Here is a 14,242-nt window from a genome sequence, read left to right on the forward strand (position 1 = left end):
GATTTGTTGAGATTTTATGATGACATTGAATTGACAGACTTGACAGAGGTTCAGTCTGAGAGCGAACTTCCGGACACTGCACACTCACAGGTGAATCAGCCAGTAAATTGCCCTGTGCTAATAAAACATGTTTTATTCAGCATAACTGTTGCTTGTGATTAAGTGTATGAAGTTCTAAGTACAGCCAAGGAAGTAGAGAGCAGTTCTCCATAGATATTGGAACAGTTGTAGGAGTTTTCTTTCCTGCATTTTTGCTTTTCTTGGATATTCTAATACAAACAGACTGAGTAGTAGACGGAGTATTTACACGGTGTTGTAGGCAAAATCTAAATGATCTGTGAAGGGGGATGATGGGTAAACGGTAGAGGGCAGCAGTCGAAGAGCTAATGGGCTGGCTGAAACGGGACGAAATGAAACAGGAAGTGCGTCATTGTGTTTCCTTGTTGACGTTTTGTTTTAGGAAAAGGCGGTAAATGGTGATAGGGCACAGGTCTGTTTCTAGGGCTTGGCTTCAGTTTGTTCGCGGTTTCTGCAACGTTCACCGCAGCACTGACGGACAGTGGTCGGAGATGGCGGGTAAGAGAGGAGCGCTCATCGTGCTGGAGGGGGTGGACAGGGCCGGGAAGACCACGCAGTGCAGCAAGCTGGTTCAAGCTCTGCAGCAGAGCGGCAGGCCGGCTGAGATGATGAGATTCCCCGGTGAGAATGCTTTCCGTTTTTCACCGAAGGAGCTTAAAGTTCTCCTCTGGCTTTAACGTGTCTGACGTGTTGTCCCGGGGCGGTTTTCTTCATGCAGACAGGACCACGACGATCGGACAGCTGATTGGGGCTTACCTGGAGAACAAGAGTGATTTGGAGGACCACACGGTGCACTTGTTGTTCTCTGCAAACCGCTGGGAGATGGTGTAAGACTCTCTACGTTAGTGAGAACATATGTGCCAATGAAAATCTGTGTGGAAAGAAAATCTCAGGTGTGTTCAGTACCTTTAATGAGAAGGTCTCCTGAGGTCGGCTTCCTATTGGCTGCAAATCAGTGTTAGTGGACTGATCCTCGAGCTAACATGTAGGAAGTGACACGTTCCCAAATTACTCTGATGACAGGCACTACAGTAGGAATGATACAGAGAAAATGGGAAGCAGTCCATGTTTGGACTTTTCAGTGCTTTAGGTTTACTTCATGCAGTCTTAAACAGGGGCGGATCTACAGGGGTGCCACCCTATTTGCATATGACAGTGTTGTTTATTAAAAGAAGCTAGCATTAACACCTTGAGCCTAGCTACAATTAACACTGAATATAAACTCTAAATCTGAATATACTGCATATTGTCAGGCCTGCAGGGTTAAGGCCTGTGGTGTTTTGTGGCAGACAGACTACTTCACTGGCACAATCAATTTGTGTGACATCTTATTGTGACATCTGATTGTTCTGTAATTTTAATTTCGGTAGTTTTAAATTGTTTTACAAAAAACGCCCGATGCATTGGCTGCATTTATAGCTAAATAGTTGTATATGTCTTTGTTTACAAAATTTGTGCATAGGTTTTTAAAATGTACAATTTATATTTGCATTTCAAGTTTTGAAAATAATTTACTAAACATGTTTGTGGTTTTTACAGTAAAAAATAAATATTTGCCTATTCTGATTTCATTTTTTTTTTTTTGTGATTTCAGATCACATGTATTATTACACTATAGCAATGAAAAAATAACTGTAAATTCAGACATGTGAGGTTGTGCTGAAAATAATGATACCAAACTAAGCAAGGCAAAAAAAAAAACATCAAGCTGTAGTCAAAAATGGCAGTTATACCCTGGACCCCAGAGGGTTAACCTAATAAAACATGAAATATTAGGTTTAAATGTTTGGTGATAAATGTGTTCATGACAGTGCAGATTTATGGCATTTTGTTTACATTTAAGCACAAAACAATCTGATTATTTCTGATATAAAAATGACTGTGAAACGTAAGTTAGACTTGTGATTGTAAATGAACCGCCCCATGTTCTGTAGCTTTCTGGATTTTATAGTTATTGGGCTACATTAATTTTTATTATATAGGCTATACACTACATAAAATCAAAATTCACGTTTTATGTAACTGAAATATATAATTATGTGGGCTAAAGAAAATAGTGAAGTTATAGAATATATTTATATGAAAGGTGTATACTTATTGCAGTTAAATTATTTTAATCATATATAATGCATTTTACAGAATGTAACACCTGCATATGTGCCTAAACACTAATGGTCCGGCTCAACTGGAGACACCAGGTTAATACAACCCAACAGTGTGATCAGCAGCTGGACGAGTGTTTTAATGTCAGGTGTAAAACCTAAAGCAGACAAACGGGTGGATGAAGAGGGAGCAAAGGTTTCTGATCTTGTCTTTCTTTTTAAAAAATGAAGGGACAAATTCTGAGCAAAACGCTAACAAAGCAGAAACCCAGTGATTTGTATTGATGGCTTTGTTTAATTTATTTCAGTAGCATTTTTTTTGTGTGTAGGAAAACTCAGATGTTAGTTTTTATAGGACACCCCAGAAAGTTCATTGGGAGTTTTATGAAACAATAGCTTATTACGTGTGATTTTTTTTAATAATGTACACTTACTAAAAGAAAAGTCATGATTTGCAGATAATTGTAGCAGTTTGGTCCTCTTGAGATCAAACTGGGCTGCCTGTGGCACGTGAATTAAAATGGTTTGAGACCCTGTAACACAGGCTTTGAGCCTTATGGCTGAAAGGACTAGCTGTTTATTGATGCACAACTAAATATTTCCTAAATCAATATCACATTTTTAAGGTTTCCTAAAAAGTAAAATCATTCTATGACAAAATCAGTTAGTGCTTCTCACCTCAGAATCAGCTGATTTATTTTTTTACAGCAAGTTTAGTACAATTAGATAAGCCATGTTCATTTTTTTTTTACTTCATGCTATGAATGTTATAAATCACAGGTCCTTAAAAGTGCATAGTGGTGAGTTCAGTTTCACGCTATTTTTATTTTTATTTGCATTGGTTCCTTCTCCAGTTTTTTTAAGTGCAAATGGACTGAGTGGCAAACACAACAGCAAACACTGCTGGTTGTATCAAATGTGCTGACATTTATGTTTCATTTCCTTTAAGTCTTTTCACAGCCTAACAGATTCTAACCCACAGGCCTTTAATGAAGAAGAAGCTGGAGCAAGGCATCAATCTGGTTGTAGACAGGTATGCTTTCTCTGGAGTTGCTTTCACCAGCGCTAAGCCGGTAAGTGCATTTATTCTGCTTTTCAAACTCCATCCATCAGTTCGGTATTGCAACATGCAGTCGAGCGTGACAGATGGAGGTTTTTTGTCTTCTTCAGGGCTTCCGCCTGGACTGGTGCATGCAGCCTGATGTGGGACTGCCAAAGCCAGACCTCGTAATGTTTCTGCAGCTGAACCCGGCCGAGGCTGCTCTCAGAGGACAGTTTGGGCAAGAGAGATACGAGACGAGCGTCTTCCAAAGAACAGTGCAACAGCGGTTTGAACAGCTGATGAAGGATCAGACTGTAAACTGGCAGGTATGAGGGAAGCCTGAATGGAAGATTTATTCCGACAGGATGTTTAAAACGGGGATGCATCGGGCCGATATCTGTGTGATCAGGTGCCACCTTTCAGCTGCAAAGCACCACCTAAACTCTATTTCATGCCTGCGACACCAACAGCTTTTCTTCATGTCTTTATAGTTGCACTGGCTTCCCTTTCCTGATCAGTCTGTGCCATCACATACAGTAATGTATCATGTTACCACCTCCTGGGTTATTTTACTTCACCTGTGTTCATCAGGTCCACTCCACACTGACAGGTGTTGGTGAGAGCAGTATAGAGCTTGACTTGCACTGCAATGAGACTGAAATGAATAAATACTGTGAACAATGAGAGTATGCGTTCCCCTTACTTTATCTTGGGTCTAGTGTTATTTATTGTTCTAGAAATAAGAATTCAGAATGTGAATTCTTGGATAGTTTTCATTTTTACAAAGTTATGAAAGCAGTCTGAGGTTCTCTTATGGGGCTTTTAACACAGGATGTATCATGCACAGAGCTGTGCTCACTACTAGAATCAGCGAGCTGTTTCATAAGAGCTGCAGAGTAAAGCTTCACCACCATTAAACTCCACAGCTGCATCTATTTGGATGGAAACCCGTTCCCAAGGAAGTCTTTTCCTCCTGTGGTTCTGATATGAACTTTTCCAGTCTGTCTGCTGGATGTCTTCTTTCTACTTTAGGGCAGTCCAAGTTTATATTTGCTGAACTGTGGCAGCGGTGTCCAATGCTGCCTCCTGTGTGAAAGCACCTCCACAGTCTCTTCGTTGCATCTTATTAACGTTAAACTATCTGGAAAAAGACTAAAGTCGCCGATTTGTTCTAATTATCAAAATTTTCTTCCTCAGGTGATCGATGCAGCACAGAATATTGAAAATGTTCACAAAGACATCACAGCCCACAGCCTCAATGCCATCAACAAAGCACAGAACCTGCCGCTCGGAGAGCTCTGGAGTGAAACTCTTAAAAACTAAAGTCCTCTCCTGCACCCCACAAACTTGAGTAAAATATTACGTCCCACACTTGTACAAGTCAAGAGAGCTATACAAATTGAAATTCAGCTCTTTTTATTTTTGCTTTTTTCATTCTTTTACATATCTATTGTTCTGTCACCTGCCTATATACTGCTTTGATTAAATAAATAATCTTCCAATGGATGAGTGTATATGTTTCAGACTTGGCGAGGATACAACTAAGACAACTTGTCTTCAGATTTGACTAAATTTGGTTTCGTTACAGGCTGTTACAGACGTCAGTTATTAGTGACAAACCGCGTAAGCCGTGGGCATCATGACCGCACCGTGTTTCTACACAACATAAAACTGTTATGGCAATTTTACTAATGGAGTCAGGGAAAGGCACCATATCACTTCAGAAGAAACATTTAAAAGTGTTAAGACTTAAATGGAAACACGTGTATGTGAAGATGTGCATACAGAATTTATCCTGAGCTCCTGCTACAGCTCCCCCCCTTCCCTCCCCTCCCTCAGGCAGTCCTAATGATGGAGCATTCAGAGGCTGTGTGCCACACACTGACTACACCACTGGAGCTGGACTGGCTCAAGAGTTTTCCAGTTCATGTTCCTTCACTCAGGCTTCCCTTCTGATTCAGAGAAGAGACGGTGAATCTTCCGTCCGCCATCGAGAACAGCAAATCATTGTTCGTTATGTTCGTCACAGGGAAAGGATTTCAAATTCCTCGTCCTCTGAATCGAAGAATCGCTCCAACCTGTCTGAGTCTGAGAAATCTGCAAAGGAAAATTTTAAAGAAAAATTTAAATTCATGTTTATTAACTCTGTGAGTTGAGACACCAGAAACAGTGTTTTATTTATCTTTAGGGGGGATTCACACATCTTCCTTGCTGTCATGCATTTTTTGTTTGGTGAGCTTTACAACCAATCGGTGTAGCATTATTGCCACTGGCCCCCCTCTTAAAGGGGGGTAAAAAAAACCCCAAACATTTTAATTAACACCCATCAAAAACTAACTTTTCTTACCAAAACGTCCTCTTGCTTTTTTTTCCTCCCAAAAGAAAGAGCTAAAGAGTAGCTACAACACTCCCCTCACAGAGTTGAATTAGTTTTTAGCATATTTAAGAAAATAATTTGCAGTATATTTACCAGGAGTAAGGTTAAGGGTGTCCACGCTGACCATATGAGAAGGCTGGCTGTCTACGAGTTCGAACATAGGCAGGGTCCCTCTGTTGCAGGACAGCTACAAGACGAGGACAATTATTTTTGAGATATTCCAAAAACACAGCGATGCCTTTATTAAGTTGTAATAAACAAAAATTAATGTTACAGACAGAGAGAGACACACCCTCCTTATGCGCATACACCAGTCATCAAACTCATCCTCTGTTCTGCAGAAGAAACCCTGGAAGAGCACAGAAAACACATTTATGTCTAACTATTAATATTCATATCTGCACACAACAGCCTGTGTGTCATCTGATATGTTGTTCTGTTGATTGTTGTATCAGCCGGAGGCACTTCTGAAAGGTCTTTGGCAGCATCTGGACACAGTATGACATTTTTTCCAAGCCCATCGTTATTCCACTAGCTCTTTACTTGCCTCCACTGCCTTATCAGACTCTTTCATACTTTCCAACAAATGCTGGACAAACTTGGGATGAGATCTGTTAACATCTGTTAACCTAATGGAAGCTTCAGCTATGGATCTTTTTCTTTAGTTAGTGGGTAATCTGTTTTCCCCTTTATTATCCTCTTTACTGTACGGAGGAAAATACTGTCAGACATAAACTGCTCCGTGGCGCAAAAAAAGGTTGGGGACCGCTGGTCTAAGAGACGAAGACTGTTCTAAAAGCTCTGCACTGTCAAACTCTCCCTGGCAGTCCTACCGCTGCGATGGATGGGTCCAGTTCACAGATGTGCATGCGACAGGGTGGGTGCTGGCAGTGGTACGTCTCATCGGGGACCTGACTGTCTTCAGACGGCTCCACTGCAGGCTGTGTGGTGTGTGGGTCTAAATAGATGAGTTCTTCTCCTGGGGACAAAAACACGTGTTCAGACCCAAGCGGGTAACTTAATGAAGGTGTTTAAGAAGAGAAGGAAAAAAAAGAATCACATGATGAACATGAGCTGTTTAGAATGCACAGTTTATTTCACAAACACAGAGACTAGACATACCGACATAACCAATGAAGTAATGGGCACTGTTGGGTTTTCCCCCAATAACACCAAGGGACTGAGGCAGCATGAAGCATTGCTGTGAAAAGAGACAAGAGGGTTTATCTCACCCCAGCTGTGGCTGAATTTGGCTTATATATATTTATATACACCATGCTGGCACTGAATGTTTCCTCAAAATCCCTTTCACTAAATTAAAATCTATGATAACGTACCGGGAGTTTTATTCAGGTACCGTTCTTGTATTGTTGATCTCATAATGCTGTCAGTCATGAGGGGTCATTAAATTAATAATGAAGCTTTTTATTTCCGTTTCAGCTGAACAGAGATGTGCTTTTTACTCCATGTGTTAGAGAGACGCTGGGATTGAGAAGCGGGCAGTGGGAGGCCGTGCCTGGAGTTGTGGCATACATAAATTCTACAGCACTGAGACTATTGAATCTGTGGAAGTGGCTTGTAATTCTGGAAGTGGATAGAGATTTAAATTAGCAGAAGCTGCTTTTGAACAGTTTTGTATCTTGGCACTGCTGATGAATTATTTATCTTGTTCCCAAACAGGCATCTGCACTACCCACAACCCTTTTAGAATTTTAGTACGGATAAAAGTCAGGCACACGGAGACTACATCCATTATCTGACTGAAAAGCCGAGGACACTACATGATCAGACTGTGGTAACTTTTAAATAGTTATTTTCCTGGTCACTAACATAAAAGAGCATCCAAAGACAAAGCATTTTGCTCATTGTGCGTGACTTTCTGACTGGTGGTTGGTCACACTTGCTCCAGGCTCCAGTTGCCTAGGTAACTGTCTGTAAATGTGTGTACCAAGCTGTTGCGTGTCAGTCAACTGTATCATTTGCTCTCATTGGTTGTCATTTTGTAGTTTAGAATAGTTTTGCCTGAGCCCACTTTAATTCACCAACAGTTATATCAGCTGTAGTCTGGGCTCAGTGTCATTGATTTCTAAGGTCTCTACACTGCTACTTCCTTCATGTGTGATTCTCCTTAACAGTATTGGATTTCTGATTTCTAAATGCCTCACATTCTACAGTTTGTCATTATGTCACTTCTTTTTGGTTATCTGTCATTTTTCCCATTTTGCAAATCACATCTGCACTGACAGTGCTCATTTTTTATGATACAGTGGCCATAACTACTCACAGAATTAGTTGTGTCATTATGCTGTACATGCTAGTTTCTCACCTTGAGGGTATCAATGTAGGCATCATTTATATCGCTCAGGCCCAGCCTGAGGGGGATGAGCAGTACCAGAGGTCTCCAGAGCGCCGTCTCCTCCTCAGCCATAGCACACGCTCCCTCCAGGCATCCATTAAGCTCCCCAACTCCCTCCGATTCTCCATAGGCTCCTGCAGCATCCAGCCAGGGCATGCAAAGGCGCTCTACAGAACAATGATCACAAAAACCAGAAAATTACTCAGATTACTGTCGACCATGCTGCCAGTACAATACAGTGAAGGAAAACTACACCAGATACAAATTAGGTCTGTGTAGAGTTATGCTGCTACTGGTAAATTAAGTAGCAGCATAACTCTGTCTTTGGATGAACTTTGTTTCTTTGCAGAGACTCATATCAATCTGCAGATGTTTACACACAGAAACTGTTAGATTTGGTCAAACAGGAACTGTGTAAACAGTCCACAGTGACATTTATGCAGGTTAAGCTAATGAAAGAAACACCAAGTTACAACATAGCTGCACTCACTGATCTCCTCGATGACCACAGTGTTGTCCATCGCCACGTGTACAACTACTTTGCTCCACGTATCAAACACCGCCAGCTTCCTGAAAGCAAAACAGCACAGCCACACGTTTTAATTTTACCCCAGCGCTCCGAAACACTTGAGAACTGCCCACCTTCTGGACCTCCTGGTCCACTGGGAGCTTTGTGAGTCAGTCTGATGGAGGTGCAGCCCAAAAATGTAAATTTTATGGGGCAAACAGGAAATTTTTCATCAAGTTTCAAAACATGGTGGTTCCGTGTTTCTAACGTTTTTGTGTTTTGATTAGCGTGAAATACAATTCTGAGACTATATGTGATGTCACAGCACAGTAATTCACTTTAGCAGCAAGCTCCTGACAGCATCACTTTTGACAATCCGAATCAGCGCTTTCTTTTACATCCATATGAGTTACCCCTCAGACATAAAAGGCTTATGGGGTATAGCTGTCACCCCGCTGGGCAAGTGGCGTGGACACCAAAGTTGTGAATGAGATATCTCCAAAACAAGTCGATGTAGGACTTTGAAAGGCAGGTCAGGTGCATCTATGAAAAATCTCAGACCAGTACAAATACTGGTGACCTTGAACTCAAGGTCAAGTTCAGACATCAACGGGTAGACCTGGTGACCGCCAGTATTTTTATTTGTTTGGAAAATGTACACAAAAGGGGTACTTCATGTTAGAAATGATTAACCAACCAATCAGCATCCATTGGGAGACTGCTAGTATTTATGTGCAGCTTGCCATTCACTATAAGAAAACTATAAAAAATTACATTTAAATTCAGATGTTTTATTTATACTGAAAAAAATATTTTTTGTCTAGAACTAGTTGTGAAGAACTATTTTAGCTGGTGTTACATATAAAAGTCAACTTAAAGGAATTTGAATTGCAAATAATAAAAATACCACACTGGTATGCTGCACACTATATGAGAGTGGGATATTTCATTGGGGGGTTTTACTCAGCTTTCTTTTTTCCTGTTCTTACCAGGATTCTTTTTGATTTTCCTGCAGTAGTGATAAATGTCTGAAAAATGAACATAAATAACTGACCAATGAGCAGAAAAAGCTAATGGATTAAAGTCCAACAAGTAGCAACAGGTGGATCCCAGATTTGTCAAGGAGTCAACAATTACCCCATAAACTTGAGAGCAGCAGAAATGCACTAAAAATGTTTTAGGCCTTAAAGACACAAAAAATGTGTGCTTAAGAGAAATGCTGAACACAAAAACTGTTGTTTGCTCACAAAAATGCTGCACAGCACAGCTTTAATCTTTAATTTACAGAGCACAGAGCCAGTAATTCCTCTGTTCCAGCTTTCAAAATGTGGGGATTTCTTGCTCATTTTGGCTTTGTGTGTTTGCGTGAAGTGGACAATGGACCCTTGTCGTACTTTCCTGTACTTACTTTAGAACCTGGGCAACTGTGTTTGGTCCATACCACTGGCCAATAGGCTTTCCCTCTCCAACTCCCATTTGAGCTGCAGCATTTAATAAGAACAGAAGAAGAATTTCCTGTGAAGTCGTTCACTCAAGCCTTGGTGTAACTGGAATGGTTTGAAGCTCACTACTTACCAATTTGATGGATGGAATAATAGCTGTCTTTTTTGTCGATGAAGGCGTTGAGAAGACTGATGTACTCCTCTCTTTGTTTCTGTCCTTTGGCCCATCTCCAATCTGAAAACAAAAAGGTCAGTTATGAAATCTGTCAAAAACGAGCCTCGTTTCTATTCACTGGAGACAGGCTGTTGGTGCCACGCAGAGATAAAGTCCGCCTTACCTCTTCCTAAATGTCTGCACACCAAGGCCTCGCCCAGAATCATCTGGCCACACCGTAACATACATCCCCACCCCGTGTCTGATGTTGGTCCGGTCCCCCCTGTAACAGATTCATGGGTCACCCATAACTCCTTTTGATAGCCAGAGGTCACATTAGAAACGTGTGACAGAAGTTATGAAGACCAGAACTTACCAATTGGTGGGAAGTTTTTTCTGTATGTGAACCACAGCCGTGAAGTGACATCTGATAAAATCTCATCTTTCTCTACAATACAGACATCGGCACATTACAACATATCCACATCATAATGACAAAACAGAGATGCTGACTTTGTGATGTGTTTCATAGGTATTGAAATTTTCATGCGAGAAGATATAGGCCCACCTGTGAGTGCATTGTATTCTTTACCCAAGATCCACACAGGCTCCGAGGTCTCGGGAAAATCTTCAAACTCAACAAATCGAAGTGTGTCGTATGTCAAGGTAGCTGCAAAAAAAAAAAAAAAAAAAAAAAAAGAGTCTGAGGGAAGATAAAGCTGTTTTCACTCTACTCAACTCGGGCAGCTTACACGCTGACAGCTGAGGTGGTTTATCTCTTGCTGTGCAGTGCATGTGAGTGAGGACCATATTCAGACTTGTCAGTAAATGTCAGGTGATCACCAGCATTATCACAGGCCATTTACTGCAGCTGATAAACATGAACCTATCTCTCAGGGAGTTCAGATGGAGTATCCATTAGTTGCTGGAGTGGACTCTAAACCACATCCAGGAACAAAAATTTGGGGGCTTTTAAGAAACTGATTAAATCAAGTGCTCATATTTGTTGCAGTGTCCAGCCTTTAAGCACTTAATATCCAAACCATTCAATTCAATTTATATAGTACCTAAATCCCAACAACACTTGCCTCAAGGCACGTGAAACTGTAAGGTAAAGACCTCACAATAACACAGAAAATCTCAGCAATCAGGCGACTCACTATGATTTAGCACTTGGTGACAGCGGAAAGGAAAATCTCCCTTTTTACAGGAAAAAACCTCTTGTTTGTAGTAACTTCTCTAAGTCAACATATAATCTTCTGCAGACTGCCTGCCATGCACAGGATCAGCAATCCAAAGTAATGGACAGTGCACAAGAGAGGTGAAGGGAGTGCATGTAGGACGGAGTGGGTGGAGAAGTGTCTGAAGTGGTTTATGTCAAATGCAGAAAAAACAAAAGGGAAGGTTAAGAAGATGGTAGTGAGACCTGCTGAGATGCATGGTTTTGAGACTGTGGCACTGATGAAAAAACAGGCCGGTGATCTGGAGGTGGCAGAGCTGAAGATGTGAAGACGCTAGATTTTCATTGGGCGTGACCAGGATGGATGAGATTAGGAACACATACATCAAAAGGGCAGCGTACATGTCACAGTTTGGAGACAAAGTCTAAAAGTAAGGCTGAGAAGGTTTTTGACATGTGCAGTTGAGAGACAACAGATATATGGGCAAAAGATGTGGAAGGCTAAAAAAAAGAAGACAAAAGATGTGATTTGTGGATGTAGTGAGAGAGGACATGGAGATGGTTGGTGTGACAGAAGTGGATGGAAGACATAGTGTAAGATGGAGGTAGATTATCTAACATGAGGACTCCTAAAAGAAACAGTCGAAAGAAAGAAAAACACTGCCACAAGACCAGGAGAACCTGTATTTGTTTAGTGTCAGGTTAATGTGGTTAACGACTGTCTATTTGTTTCTTACGATCGCTCACTGCTTACATAACACACACAGCGAAATTCCCTAAAAAAAAATTGTTCTCAATTAAGTTTTTTTCCTGTTTAGTTAACCCCAATCTGAACCAGCCTATCTAAGCTTAATCTAGCACACCCTCTAAAACAACCAGAAAACTGCCTTTTGAGTCATGAGTAGCTAGTAACCACGAAGAAAATGTATGAAGCTGAATTAAACTCTGGAAGTAGCAGCCTTGCTGGGAGCTAGGAGCAAAGAGCAGGTACCATCTGGATCCTGTAAGCTTCTGGTGCTTCATTTTAAATGTGAAACAAAGTTGGAGACAGCAAGTCAATCAATATTTGAAAGACAGGTATGGAGAGGTCACTTTTATATTGAGAGGACTTTATTTTGAAAGGCCATGCCACTTGAGTCAGTGAAAAACACTCATCCATCAGCCTGAAAATGATTCCTCCATGCTCTTACTTTAAACTCAGAGTCAGATAATTTTACTGATCCAAAAAAAAGCAATTCATTTGCAACTTACCTACACAACCTACTTGCAAAATAGCAATAAAGTGAAGAAGATGGACAAAAAATACATAATAGATTGACAAAGAAATGTGTATAAAAATTAGTAATCATAAAACGAAGTTATTCTAAATTACCACTGCAAAAGTTAAGGGATTTAATAGCTGATACAATGAAGGATTTTAAATTTCTCTACTTGTTCTACAGTGGGTTACAAGGTAGTAACGACCTGTTACTTCCTGAACACAAAAGATAAAACTTGGTCAAGATGTTTAATAATAAGTGACCACAAATTTCTCTGCCTAACCCCCGTGATTTTGGAGCAAGTGCTAACAATGCTGCTGAGGGAGTTTCTATCATTAAAAGCTAAAAACATTAAACGAGCAGATACAAGGAACTGTTAAGGGACTTTCAATAACTGAATAACAAAAAAACATAAAATTTAATTTTTGTCCCTAAAGACTTGATGAGGATGGTCAATGTCCGACCACAATAACAGGCTAGATTCAGGCTTCTCACTGCAGCTGGAAACACTGCGCTCAAAGCCAAGATAAACTTCAGCACAACAGTAACAAACATCAATAAATGACCGAGTTCTGATTAAAAACTGCATAAAACTCCCATTAAACCTGTTATCAGACACTAGAAAATATCTTAACATGCCTTAATATTCCCACCGAGCTTTAAAAATACGTGTTGCCCACATAACTAACAAGAGTCAGGCTAACAGCAGCTTGATAACCGATGTGATGGTGACAGCGCATCAGCAGGGATGCTCATCTTGGGCGTAACAAAACGTTAGCTAAAAAGTCAAAAGATGTATAGAGGACAAATTATTTAGAACAACATATGGCATCACAAGAAACGACACCTTAATGAACGTTTTGTGATGACACCACAAGTTGTCAAAGCGGGAATCCCGCAGATTTAGCAACAGTAGCAGCAAGCTAACGATAATTAGCAGTTAGCTTTAGTCATCACTTTAGCAGCTAGCGTCACCGAGGCAGGCTGCCAGCTGGCGACGCTGATCCCAAAGCGACAGAGCAGAAGTGCCACCGCCAGGTGTTAATGAGTGATGCTGTAGTCATTATGACTTCTAACGAGATTGCTAAGGGAGTAAAATATTATATTTTCCTGTAAAATCTCGCTTACCTGCATCCATCCCGACGGTCTTCACCCGATCTTGTTTGTTGTTCTCTGCACTCGGACACGCTGGACCAATGGGAAGAGAAACCTGCTGCGGAATCCGGAAACAGCCGGGACGTTTCCGTCAATATCCAATCGAATCTGGCGTGGCGGCTTTAGGACCAATCGGGAGTGCGTGACGTATCCATCCCGTGGAAAGCGGTTTCATGGTGCGTTCACGTACACAAATAAACACTAAAGGTGCGTTCAGGAGAAACCCTTATTTCCCTGCTGTATATAACCAACTGAATGTCAAAACATCTAAAGAGGCACGGTCTTTAGAGGTTTATATGGAAATTAATTTAAAAAAATAAACCCAACTGTTAGCTTATTGATTATATAGAAAATATAGACTTATAAATGATGAAAATTGTAGTAGTAGTAGTGTTATCAATAGAAGAGTGTAGGTGAATGGGCTGTAAACAGCTTACATTAAGTCAAATGAGGCCAATTCTTTTCTGAAAGGTTTTCCTGTGAATGAAGACCCCAAAATCTGACTTTATTTATTATAAGAGTTTAACAGATATTTTACTGAATGTGGTTCAGCGGTAACAATAGCCTTCAGTGTTTATGCAGTTTCTTT

The 14,242-nt window shown here is 40.7% G+C and overlaps 2 protein-coding genes across 2 annotated transcripts; one reads left to right on the forward strand and one right to left on the reverse strand.

Annotated features, from left to right (window-relative positions):
• The first annotated feature begins 370 nt into the window (after positions 1 to 370).
• Positions 371 to 4,728, forward strand: dtymk (deoxythymidylate kinase (thymidylate kinase)). The gene is made up of 5 exons (XM_006790458.3): positions 371 to 699; positions 797 to 905; positions 3,163 to 3,253; positions 3,351 to 3,548; positions 4,420 to 4,728. The coding sequence occupies exons 1-5, from the start codon at positions 474 to 476 to the stop codon at positions 4,543 to 4,545; spliced, it is 750 nt and encodes a 249-aa protein (XP_006790521.2). The 5' UTR covers positions 371 to 473; the 3' UTR covers positions 4,546 to 4,728.
• atg4b (autophagy related 4B, cysteine peptidase) lies at positions 4,595 to 13,734 on the reverse strand. The gene is made up of 13 exons (XM_006790457.3): positions 13,627 to 13,734; positions 10,628 to 10,729; positions 10,436 to 10,507; positions 10,244 to 10,342; positions 10,039 to 10,140; positions 9,872 to 9,944; positions 8,446 to 8,525; positions 7,926 to 8,122; positions 6,722 to 6,800; positions 6,433 to 6,578; positions 5,892 to 5,948; positions 5,693 to 5,786; positions 4,595 to 5,319 (listed from the first exon to the last, which is right to left on the reverse strand). The coding sequence occupies exons 1-13, from the start codon at positions 13,634 to 13,636 to the stop codon at positions 5,246 to 5,248; spliced, it is 1,185 nt and encodes a 394-aa protein (XP_006790520.1). The 5' UTR covers positions 13,637 to 13,734; the 3' UTR covers positions 4,595 to 5,245.
• Positions 13,735 to 14,242: the final 508 nt, after the last annotated feature.

Source organism: Neolamprologus brichardi, chromosome 23 (assembly GCF_056152115.1).
Source record: "Neolamprologus brichardi isolate AB-2024 chromosome 23, ASM5615211v1, whole genome shotgun sequence".
Classification (NCBI taxonomy): Eukaryota; Metazoa; Chordata; class Actinopteri; order Cichliformes; family Cichlidae; genus Neolamprologus; species Neolamprologus brichardi.

Coding starts and splice junctions, on each gene's coding strand:
- atg4b (XM_006790457.3), bottom strand. Junction 8,123..8,445: donor TGTGGTCATCGAGGAGATCA/GTGAGTGCAGCT, acceptor ATTGTTCTGTAG/AGCGCCTTTGCATGCCCTGG. Junction 5,949..6,432: donor TGGACCCATCCATCGCAGCG/GTAGGACTGCCA, acceptor GTGCTCTTCCAG/GGTTTCTTCTGCAGAACAGA.
- dtymk (XM_006790458.3), top strand. CDS start 474: ATGGTGATAGGGCACAGGTCTGTTTCTAGGGCTTGGCTTCAGTTTGTT. Junction 700..796: donor TGAGATGATGAGATTCCCCG/GTGAGAATGCTT, acceptor TTCTTCATGCAG/ACAGGACCACGACGATCGGA. Junction 906..3,162: donor GCAAACCGCTGGGAGATGGT/GTAAGACTCTCT, acceptor TCTAACCCACAG/GCCTTTAATGAAGAAGAAGC.